Source organism: Taurulus bubalis (assembly GCF_910589615.1).
Source record: "Taurulus bubalis genome assembly, chromosome: 15".
NCBI classification, from domain to species: domain Eukaryota; kingdom Metazoa; phylum Chordata; class Actinopteri; order Perciformes; family Cottidae; genus Taurulus; species Taurulus bubalis.
In genome coordinates, this window is record NC_136603.1 from 13,661,645 (window position 1) to 13,674,287 (window position 12,643).

Sequence of the window (12,643 nt, forward strand, 5' to 3'; positions counted from 1 at the left end):
CTAAACACTCTGCTGATGTACAGTGAGTCCCTTTGTGGAGCAACATGGACATGATGTTTTCTATGTCTTCATCTTTTCTTGCCCTCATGCCTTTGTTGTACTGACCTATTGCCATAAGAGACTTTTTCTCAACTGTACGTGTGTGTGTGTGTGTGTGCCTCTGCCTAGACTGAAGCCTCCCTCTGCCCCACAACATTTTAACAAGAACCCCCCCTAGAAATACAGTATGATTACAAAGAGAGATATTCCTTGTGTGTTTAGTTGTTTGTACTGAAAGTGTTTACTTGCATGTTTAGTTACTGAGAAAGTGAAGTGGGGGGGGGGAAAAAAAGCCATTGTGTTTTTCTATCACGGCCATTTCAATGTCACCGCGTTTGCAGTTTAAGGCCTCTGGATCCCGGTGCTCACGTTGTACCAAAGACTCAACACATAAGAACATGCAAACGCACCGTAAACAAATGTTTGACTGTGACCCTCACACATATTTAGTAACTTCATGCACAGCTAAAATATATATTTTTAATCCGCATTATGCAAAGATGACCCTTCTGAAAGCTGTAAAATGTAGATATGTCTGGAGCATGTGTTAAAATGTTCTACATTATGTGTCCAAGACCCTGTATTTAATTATTTCTTTTTCATAGTTTTGCTCAGAAATTCCTCCTAAAATAGTTTCCCTTGTTATCTGTACGGTGTAATAGATTTTTTTTTGTAACGGTTACTGTAATGTACTACAATTTGATACCAGACATAAACCATTTGCCACTGATAACCATTGATTTTGAGGCAAAGTAAAGCTTTGCTGAGGAAGTTTGCCTTTTTGCTCTTTCTGATCAATGTTTCACATTTTCCTGAACCACCTTGTCCTTTTAACTCATAATAATTCCCCAAATAAAAGGATTCGTTAGCGACCCGCCGGATGACATTTTACCGCCGTGTCATATAAAGTGAGAGAGCTTTTGAACATTATGGATGTACCTTTTGTTATTTTCCACTTCTCTTAACAACGTCGTAACACCAGAGTACATTTTGTCAATGCTGTCTGTGCAATAAATTGAACTAAAACATCTCATTTGTTGAATTTTTCTTTCAGTAATGTACAACACTATTCAGAGAGCGGAACTCTTTCCCTCTCTCCTACACATTTCCAATTCCGCTCTTCAATAATAGCTTTTATTCATGTTGTCTGACGCTGCTAAGAGGGTCAGCCTCGGAGCAGGTTTTTGTTCCTTCTACCTGTGCCACACCGAGTTCAAGGTAATGCAGCACGGGAGTTTAACGCGGCCTGTCTTTTGCCTCCTGACAAGATTTTTTTTTGCTACACACAGGCTCAGTAGGAAATCATCTTCACCCACACAGCCACCCACACACTGCTTGCTGACGTCACAGCCATCAACAGCAATAGAGATCAGCCGTGGACGATGAAATGCACCGCAGTTATCACACTCGCTGTCTGGCCTAATACTGAGGATCGTGTGAATAAATACAGCAGGTATAAATATGACGTAAAGGATTTAACATCATCTCTGATCAACCAATGTAATTGTTAGAGATGTATATATTTGCAGCTGATTCTAATGTTCTTGTTGTTATCTTTCTAACCTGATTACTTCCTGCAACTTCTTTTCAACGAAATGTGCCTTTATCTGCAGTATTCATTGTTACATTTGATGTGCAAAGATACATTTGTCCACATGAGGTCAGCACTGCACTGGGAGGAATACTCTGTAGGGTACTGAGCAGAAGCACAGATTCCTTCCACTTATATTCCCAAATATTCACTTTTGCCTAATTGGAAACTCTAAATGATCAACTTGAATCAATCAGAATCATGAAAGGGTTTCTCCTGGTGATCAGGTTTCTCCCTTTTATACACAAAATCAAACAAATGTTCTATGTTTCTGCCGCTCGTTCAATATATACAGTATTAATACAATTGCATGACATGATGGTGATTATAAAGAAGAAGTACTGGTATCTGTTAAAATGGTGATTTTAACTAAACTCAAGCTGATCAATAAAATGATCAATGTTACGTCATAACATTATTTTAGGTTAAAGACAGAAGATGGTTCTGTAATATACATTTATATTCTACTGGAAAACATATCTACTCTTCATCACTGAGGAGTTTAAGGATATTTTTTATATTAGCATTATTCACCAGTAATTTCTATTTCTGTCATTGTGTGAGTTGACTGATAATGAGTTGATCACTCACATCCTTTTCTATTACTTCAGTTGTCTGAGTGACAGCTCAGTTGATGAAACTCAGTAAACAGAATCTATGTATAAAGACTTTTAAAATGCAAAGTTTATCTGGCTTTAATAATGTGGAAAAATAACAGACGTATGAGATGAAAAATAATACATCCTGTCTGAATGGGCTCAAGTATGAATTTAAGTTTAGGACCATTTTCAAGACCATTTCTATTATCTATTTGTATACATAATTAACAAGATAATACAAGTCAATTAAATGTAAGTGAATTGTGTAGAGCAGCTCATATCCAACATGTCAAAACAAGTCAAAACTATTAAAGTGAAGTGAAATACTTTCATCAAAGTCATCTCTACGGCTCATTAATTAAAAATCTGCAAACATGAAGCCATGGTGAGATATTTTAGTGAGACTTTAAAGGTCAAAGGTCAAACTCTGGTTTCAATTTTCAGCATTGGATTCTCAGGTATTTTTAAACAAAGCGACAGAAGTCTGGTTACTAAATGTAACGAGCAGGAAATGAACAGCAGCGTTCACTCCAGATCATCATTCTTAAAATAAATGAAACCAGTTTGGATCAAATCGTGTCAGTGAGTGAACTGTGTTGAGTTGCAACAGTGACCAGTCTCACCTTCTGTCACTTTTATGTCTCCATGGTGTTCCTTTAGAATCTTTCTAGCAAGGTTTTATGAGCTGAAATGGAAGTTCAGATTCTGCAGAAAACCCAAGCTTGTGTTATTTTGTGATGATGATTTGTATAATTCTAGAAATTCAGAAATAGTTTAATTAATTTCCCCTCCATTCAAGATTTAGAGAAAGATTGTTCATCATATTAAAAGGTTAAATTCTCATTTATAAAAATGAATAATTTTGTAAATACCAACCGTTGCTCTTGACTACCAAACGGCCAAATAACACAAAAGTAGTCGACACAGTCTTTTAAAAGACGTCTAGTAGTGTCAATGTAAATGGTTCAAATGATTGCATAGCTGTTAATGAGGCTGTTATTAAAACTGTCACCACTAATAGTTAGCAAAAAAGCTACGAATCCAGTCACCACAATAGTATTATCAACATGCAGAGAGAAAAGACTCTGCAGATCGCAGGATGTCATTTTTATGTTTGTGGAGTTACAAATGTAACAACTGTTGTTACCAAAACTTGAATTTTCAGGTTTAAATTATTTTTTCAAATGATCAAAACTATATATATATATATATATATATATATATATATATATATATATATATATATGCCTACCTGTCTGCCTACCTGTGCGCACTCGGCCAGTGAAGTGCTCCTCACTAGAGTCTTCCACCAGCCTGACAGCTGTGAGTACTAACAACAGACATGTCCTTTGTCACGTGGATTTGTATCACTGCCAGGCCCCTTTAGGAGACTAATGCCATGTCCTGAGTCTATCAAGTTGAGTGGGAAAAGTGAAAGTGATCAGATTATGACCAATTATGTCGTCCCATAGTCACCAAAGTACATATTGGACCCATGTTTCAAAAGCCACATATCTTCTAAACTTTCTGATACTAAAATATATTTTTTCTGACATTAAATGTTCGAGACCTTTCTTTGTTGAGGTGGAGGGATGGTGGGAGAGGGGAACATGCAATGACTACCAACACTTTTACATAACAAACGGTGATACACTACTCAAGTATGAAGTACAAGTTTCTCAAATACTTGTCTAAATGTACTCTTGTGTCAGGATAAACCACAGGATGTATAGCAGCATATTTTTATTTAAACTCTGAACAGAAACATTGCACATTTGCCTTTTCATGCCCTAGGTTTCTTTCCATTTAGCCCGCTGATAAATGAATCCACAGTCCAAACTGAGTGAGTAAAGAAGAAATACAAGAAGCACGTTACATTGAAAAACGGACAAAGTAGTTTGGCCACATTTGGAGACCTAATAGAAAAATAGAACAGTGATATTCATAATTCACGTTACATGATGCAATAGAATCAAAATCATGCATTTCCGATGAGATAATGTGTTTACTGATGAAGTTCAAAATACGAGGTATTTGTTGGCTCACATGTTTGCTACATCCTTAGCAAGTGGTTGAATTTAATACTGCATAAAACATGCAATTCAAAATGTTTCTGGTCGACTTCAATTCAGCTCTTTCACTAAAATACAGTAGAGTACAGATCCATGCCACACAATGTGCACAGTCACGTTTTAAACTCCAATTAACAAAGCTACAACACAATTCATAAGGCAAAACCCCACCCACAAAATAATACTTATAATATTATTATATAATATGGGCACTTTAGTACTACAAGTGTCAGTTTCTCAGTCTTCTTTTGGAGATCATAAAATCTGTTAAAGTAGCATGTGTGAGCTGTGAGATACGAAAATAAATCAGATTAAAGCAAAAGTCAGACATTTGAAGAACTACACTTTCTCTTTCTGGCGGCAAGTTAGATTGGAGGATACCACCTTCAAATAAAGCTACTGGTTAGCAGCTTAGCTTAGCATAAAGACTGGAAAGAGGAAGAGACAGCTAGCCTGACTCTATCCAGAGGTATGAAAATCCACCTACCAGCACCTCTAAAGCTCTCAAATGATGCAGCATGTTATATCTAGAGCTGCAACAATTAAACCATTAGTTGTCAAATATTATTCTAGTTTGATAACAAAAAAGACAGAATTCTCAGATTTCACCTTTTCTAATATGAATAATTGATAGGCTCTTTACTCCTCTGTGACAGTAAACTGAATGTCTTGAGTTGTGGACAAAACAAGAGATTGGAAGACGTCGTCTTAAGCTTTGGGAAACACTGATTTTATGTTTTATAGACCAAACAACTAACCGATTAATCGAGGAGTGAAAATAATTGTTTGTTACTTTATTTCGGACAAAAGGTTTCAGAGTAAAAACAGAAGGTGAGTTTCACAAACTATTTTTCAGGAAAACATAGGTTGCAGAAAGTTACTGGCAAGAAAAAGTATTACGCGTAACTCTTTGTAAAACGTGTAACTCTTTGTACACTCCGGTTTTTGTTGAGATTAACCAAACAAAATATTGAATTAATGATCTTTGGAACTGCTAGTTGATGGATTTTATTGCCTTTGGATAAAGCCAGGCTAGCTTTCCGCCATCTTTTGTCTTTGTGATAAGCTGAGCTTACTTTCGGCTGGTGTATTTCTTAAAATATCAACTAGTGAGTTTGAATTAAATGTTTCAGCTGTCTGTGTTAAATCAGCAGATGCAATTTCTGCAGAAATGAATTGATGTCAGAACAACTTCATCAAGGCACATTGTGTGTGTATCTGTATGTGTGTGTGTGTGTGTGTGTGTGTGTGTGTGTGTGTATGTGTGTGTGTGTGTGTGTGTGTGTGTGTGTGTGTGTGTGTGTGTGTGTGTGTGTGTGTGTGCGCGCGCGTGCGTGTGCGTGTGTGTGTGTGTGACAAGTGGGACCCTGACTTTATAAAATTGGGCAAAATAGATTTCTTTATGTATATAATGTTCATGCATTGTGGTTAACATGGGATCAATACATAACTGCAATCATTAGTTTTAATAAATTATGGCAATAAAAGTCATGGTTGAACTTGGATTTAAATCTCGTTGAGGAGGCCATGCATTTTTCATTAGGATCTTAAAACAAGGCACAGGAAGGGAGGGAGCGGAGCACTCAATTTGCATTGCAAGCATTGGCACAGGTCCTGCTGCTCCTGTACTCCTTTATCCTTCAGAAACTCTACAGACACATTACAAGCCAGAGCTTACAGGTTATTCAACAGCACTTGTAAATAACTTAATAGTCTATGTACAGATTTACAAAAAATATCTTCGTTACCCCAGACAAAATGCGAGCAACGAGGAGGTGCCGAGAGCAAAACGAACCACAGCAGAAACAAACATTCCTCTCATAATTCTCCATGCCTTATTGTGCCAAAACATGTGTCCAATGCCCAGAATAGTTAGTGTTAGCTCGCTGGTTGACAGGTTGACACATTGGTTTGAGTTTCCTTTCTGACGTGGTGTCATCAGCTGATTTGTAGCTGCTCTGACAAGCTCGCCAAACACAGCTCTGTCAGCCTTCAGCACAGGAAGGATGCAGAAAACCCTCTACGATAGCCCTGCACTCAAGTTTAAAGCTCATCTCTAGCAGTAAAAGCGAAGAGGAGCAGAGCCCAAGAACCTCTGCATGCGCTGCTGCCTCTGTTGCAGGCTGCATTTAAGAGGAAGTAAGCCTAAGAAATCAGCTTGGAGATGGAATCAGTAGCTAACTAACAGGTTTAGATGGTGCTCCGTCAGCATCGCTGCTGCAGCAGGTTTTGCTGCCTGTTTTGGCCCCAGTGCAGCTGCTTGTGTCCGTGTCCGTGACGTCTCCACTGCAGGGGCTCGAGGGTGCAGAAACACTCTGGCCACGTTGTCTCTTCTTGTTCAGTTCCTCCCAATTGGCCCTGTTAGCTTTGATCATGTCAACCATCGGCTGAAGTTTGGGATTCAACTTGACAAGAGTCTAGGGGGAGAGAGGAAGGGAAGAAAGATGAGAAAAATACACTGAAAGAAATATAATAAAAGACAAAAAACAGCATCAGTATGAGAAGCAAAGGCTGCATCTGTTTAGGCCCTTTCCCAGGGCAGCTTATTGCATCCTAAACAACAATGGCCGCCCTGAAACAAGTTGTTTTCCGATGGCCACAACAGCTTCTCGCGGCACAACCCGTTGTGTGAAAGGAGCCATAACATTACATTCAGGTCACAGAGCTATTTGTTTTTCTAAAGTTATTGTTTAGCAGGTATAGTGCTTCCCATGTTAACCATTGTGGCGTAGCATTTTAACATGATAACATTTGCGTATTAGATCTAAACACAAAGTAGAGCTGTGGCTGATGGGAATGTGATAGATTTGGAGGTTTGGGCAAATTAACATTTTGACCTGATGAAAGAAGTCAGTATGATCCAGTTATATGTCCAACATCGAAGTCCATCTGATAGTTGTTTGGATATTTCAGTCTTTTTCCCGAAACAAAACAAAAGAAATAGCGGCTAAAAATGACATCCTTTCTCGATTTGTATGTGAACAAAATTGTTATATTACATTGGTGTAGCTCCTTTTCAATACGTTTTAATTTCATGTAAAAGATTGTGTTAAAGAAGCAAAATTCCAAATTCAGAGATACATCCATCATTGAGGAATTACCTCCACACGGCTTTTAACATTACGCTTCATGACACATTAACAAAGCACAGAGAAGCTTGTATTACAACTCGCACAGAGGGTTACTTCATTCACTGCTCGGGTAGATATTACTGCACCAGATCTTCAGCAAATAGTTGTTTGCTGCTATTTTAATGTTGTGAAAATCGAATTTTGCACCTTTAATATTTTGCATGTGTTTTGCATACTTCATGTCATGTTCAGCTTCCTCCATTAGGAAATACTGTCACAATTTGAGAAACAGGTCAAAAATGTTAATGATTATGCAGCAAACTAAATATGTTGTTCACCTAGATGGTTAGACGACACTGGATTCTGGGAACAACTTCAGAATACTGAGTTTTGTTAACAAAAACTACCGTATTATACATTGTTTAAATATCGACGATGCTTAGCTCTTTGACGAGAATGTAATGGGAATACATGAGAAGCACACAGGAACTGGAAAAGCAGCACATTATTAATCAAAAGTGAACAATACAGAGAACACGCTGCTACAATAACAGCAACATACAGTAGCCTGATAGTTTCCGACAATGAAGTGGCTGCTCTTTAGAGATTAGAAGCACATGTATGAAAGAGATAAGGTGCCTTTGTCATTCGTCCGTGTTGAACTGGAAGTGGCAATGTAGTCAAAGCTGTCATCCACCATTTTAATAAATTACCTGAGAGACGGGGGATTTTGTTCCCTCTGTTCTCCTCAAATTGTCTACTGTGTCTTTTGGATTCCCAGGGAAGTCTGTAATTAGTTATTGTTTCATTAACCCTGTGCTAAATGGAAATATAATATGGGCATCGGCACCACATACCAAAACGCTATTCACACATTTAAATTAAGCACATTTTCAGTAAGTACACTGGGCATTGTGTGTGTATGAAAGGGAGATCACATGTGTTGTTACAGTTAGAGAAAACACAACTAATCACAGCTGCCAATTAATTGAACTTTCAATGAATTTATATTCAGAGGGTATATTCACTAAAATAACTAAACCACCTGTGTGGGTGGTCAATCAGAACAAAGCTCTATAATGTGGCCAAGTTCAGACACCAAGACTATTTATTAAAAACAGCCCTGCTTACTTTAGTTAATTAAGAATGTCCTGAAAGATGTTTTAACAACTGTGCGACTCAATAATTCATAGTATTGTAATTGCTGGAATATGTGTGCTACTAATCATGAAGCTGTTCACCTGTGATGCCGAGCAACATTAGAGCACAATATGGATTTCCATTTCTGTGGTATGAGATAAAGTCGATGTCTGTATGGAATCAGACAGATGTTATGTTTTTGCACACATCTGTTTTTACATTTGTGTTTATAGCATGGTAATGTAGAGTTAAAGCAATTAGCTGATGATTGAATAATCATTTAGGTTATTTTAACATTCATGCGGCTTCTCAAACGGGAGGATTTGCTATTTCTTTCATCTTTTGTGAATATAAAAAAGGTTATTTTATTTTAGGGCTTTGGGATATATAAACAGTATATATATATATATATATATATATATATATATATATATATATATATATATATATATATATATATATATATATATAATAACAGCAACATACAGTATATATATATATATATATATATATATATATATATATATATATATATATATATATATATATATATATATATATATATCCTGTGATGGCATGTGGCCTACACAGTACACACCAAAATTGTGATTGTTTTTATCTTTATGGATTTGTTTGCAGGTTAAAAGATCAGATTTTATTTTATTTTAAAGGAGAACAATTTCTCTCTTTCTTTAAAGTATATATCCACAGTGGAACATTGTCGTTAGTCTGCACAGCATCATTATTCCACTGAGGTAGACTAAAGAGAAGAAGAAGAGAGAGACTGTCATATGGTGGGGTTTAAAGATGGACGGTTATATAATGGGGGATTAATATTCTACAAAGTAGCGAGCCACCACCAGGAGAAGGAGATCAGCGAGATCAAGAAGAAGATCTCTTACGCCCACAAACAAAAACCCTGCCGCCTCTGAACTTCCTTCGTTCTCCCCCTCGCAAGTTTAATTGGCAGCAGCATGATAGTGAGCTCCATATCTGCATTCTCCAAACATCAGCCTTTACATGAGGCGGTGTGGAGGCAAACCCCCCACACAGACAACACACACGGCTTTGATGCTTTTTATCTACACTACACAGGCTGTAACAATGGTGAAACCAAAGCCCCGCACAGATAAGTCGACTCTAACTTTTGACACTGATCCTGGGATAATTCAATAGCTGTGAAGATGATCTGTTGTTTGTTTTCAACTCACGATGACTAGGAGTAATGTGTTTAATATGACAGTAAAAAGGAAGGAGGTTTACCAATACAAAAGCAGAGAATATCACCCAATTATCTATTTTATCCTCTACTCCCTTCGCAACTGTTTGCTTTCATGAATTTAGCTTCAGCACGCCTCATCTCTGAACAGACCTGATCTCCTCATAAGTCAGCCTGCGTCTTCCTCCCACACAGCCGCTGCTGCCGGCAGTGGGAGGGGCAGCTGAGTCGGTCTTGACGTCATTCAGAAAGACACACACACACACACACATTACTATACTGGCGAGGTTTATATTTCCAATAATTCCTTGAAAGATAACCACATGCTCGAAGTCTGAACCTAACATTTGCTCGGCCCGGATCCTGCAATAAAAAGGCTTCTCTATCTGTGTGTTCGACTAAAAGGCCTTCCAGCTTTACTGTGCAGTAAAGCCCAAAGTACACTGTCTTACTGAGGGGATTTAACCCGCCTAACATCACAGCTCTATTCACACACTCCACTACCTCGGAGCAGCTTTGCAGTCAGAAAGTGCACACTCATTCTGCTATTCTCAAAAGAACAGGATGTAACCTTGAAGTTGTTTCCGAGCTTTCAAGATTTTTTTTTAAAAAAGCATTTATTTTTCAGTGAGAAATCTGTCGCGGCAAAGAAAAAGTTGAATAGGTGACGGTGACAGCTTCATTGGCGTCAGTGAGGGGGACAATAGCTGAGGAAGGACAGCGCCTACTGATGTCAGAGGCGGATGTGTGTGTGTGTGTGTGTGTGTGTGTGTGTGTGTGTGTGTGTGTGTGTGTGTGTGTGTGTGTGAGTGTGAGAGAGAGAGAGAGAGAGAAAAAGAGAGAGAGAGAGAGAGAGAGAGAGAGAGAGAGAGAGACAAGCGCGACACAGTGAAGGCTAGAGAGCTTCAAGCTTTTACCTCGTACAGCGGTGCACAAATTCCATCAATCCACTCCAGCTGAAGTCCTGGCAATTCATCCTTCCTGTTTCGATCAAAGATGGCCTGTAAGACGAAAGGTAAAATGTATTTCCTCCAACATTTGTGCTGGAGAAACAAAGGAGGAATTTGATTCTGCTCATCTACAAGCCAGGCTTACAGTCTCCCTCAGCTCTCGAGTTTATTTCACGTACATTTTCTATTGTCCGTCATTATTCTGCAGCCTGAACTTAAGAGGCTTCACTGAGGCTGTGCTTCAGAGATAGTTACTGGGCTACGACTTAGAAGTTAATATTTAATTTCCAACACCCACACACACAGAGCAGTAAAGGTTTGACACAAGCGGCAGACCTGAGGCTACGGCATTAGTTCTTTCAGAGGGGCGACAAATCGGGCCTGGCCCAATTAGTCAACAGCTATTTATTCCATACAGAAAGCTGTTGGTTTTTCCCTTTTAAGAACTTGTAACACAGTTCAGCCTTCAAAGCTCCTCAATCAAACACACAGGGCTTCTCTGTTGTGGCGCTGTTGCTCTGAGGACAGAATATGTTATGAATGAAGATCTTCATCTTCATTCTTTTCTTGCTATTACTATTATTCTGCTATTTTTACATTTATATGAGAAAAACAAATACAATTCATTATCCCGGCTAGTCAAAGCTAGTAGAGCTCCGAAACACCCAAAATGCTTCGTGTGTTTACAGCTGAATGAATGGAAAGGTCAGTGTTTGCTTTGAAGTTTTTCGTGTTACGAGGGACACAGTTTGCTCTTGGCAGTGGAGCCGAATTGTTTTGGAACTGCGGAGAAAATATATCTTCGGTGTCATCAACTCAGTGGAGGACACGGAGGTGAAACAAACAAAAAGCATAAAACCAGAGTTGGCTGTCTGGACTCACAGAGGGCGTGAGCTTCAGCTCCGATCTCTCTCTGTCGCCCTGCTCAAAGAACTCGCTGGTCACCAACTCTGCAACCTGGCGCGAGTGAAAAGAGGAATGGAGGGATTATTTTCTTTCAATTGATAGTTTGGTCTGTAAAATGTAAGGAAATGAAGTGCAAAATGCATGTCACGATATCCTAAAGCCCAAGGTGATGATGTCAAACACCCCAAATATGTTCATTTTACAATCACAAAAGAAAATCAGCAATTCCCTAAAATGTGGAAGCAGGGTGTTTGGTATTTTCTTCTTAGAAAAATGATTTAAATCATGAAACAATTATACCAAACGTTTTTTTTGAGCAACTATCAATGAATCAACCAATTATTTCACCTCTAGATAAAGGGTTTAGAAATACATTCATTTCATATACAAGAGAGTTGTTCTCACCTTGCGTGATATTTCCCACGGTTTCGTGACGGCACCAAGATCACACGCTGTCATCATCATGGATCTGAGAGGAATCAGACATTTATTTCACATAGTATTGATGAGCTTAAAGAACGGCCATGTTTGTGTGAGCAGGGCATTACCTGCACAGGTCTCGATGAGCCTTCAGATTCCAGTTGTACTCTCCTTTGCTGACCAGCTCAAAGAAAGTGTTTCTGTTCCTAAAAGGAAACAAGACATTTGTATAAGTGTAAGTGGCATAAGATCCACAAGGGGGCAGTGTTACCTAAAACAAACCAGTCGTGAACATTGTACAGGGACAGTATGCTTCATTGTAAATGGGTTGGTACACTGGGGTCAGCCAGTGGACATCTCACTATCAGGAGATTGAACAGCAGCAGAACATACTCAAAGTAAAGTGTGAGGTCTGTGGCCAGAATTGACTGTTTCAACAGCTGCATGAGGTCACCATACTCTTTGGACGAGAGGTTGGAGAAGATATTGTGACCCTGTGGAGACACATACAGAGATACCATGATAAAGAATTTCTCAAGACATTTTCACAAGGATCTTAAAATGAAGAACTACTTCTCCCTGGCAATTTACTTAACAGAAGGCCCATAATACTTTATTTCAGAGACTTTTATTTAA

At 38.5% G+C, this 12,643-nt stretch overlaps 1 protein-coding gene across 1 annotated transcript in view; it reads right to left on the reverse strand.

Annotated features, from left to right (window-relative positions):
- Positions 1 to 6,478: 6,478 nt before the first annotated feature.
- The window catches only part of pde11a (phosphodiesterase 11a), a gene marked incomplete at both ends in the record, with an annotated part of 31,532 nt that continues 25,367 nt past the window's right edge, over positions 6,479 to 12,643 (reverse strand). Inside the window, 6 exons of the mRNA XM_079230701.1 lie at positions 6,479 to 6,718; positions 10,649 to 10,732; positions 11,564 to 11,638; positions 11,993 to 12,056; positions 12,136 to 12,213; positions 12,401 to 12,501. Of these exons, the coding sequence (XP_079086827.1) occupies positions 6,479 to 6,718; positions 10,649 to 10,732; positions 11,564 to 11,638; positions 11,993 to 12,056; positions 12,136 to 12,213; positions 12,401 to 12,501 (642 nt within the window). The remainder of the gene's footprint in view (positions 6,719 to 10,648; positions 10,733 to 11,563; positions 11,639 to 11,992; positions 12,057 to 12,135; positions 12,214 to 12,400; positions 12,502 to 12,643) is intronic.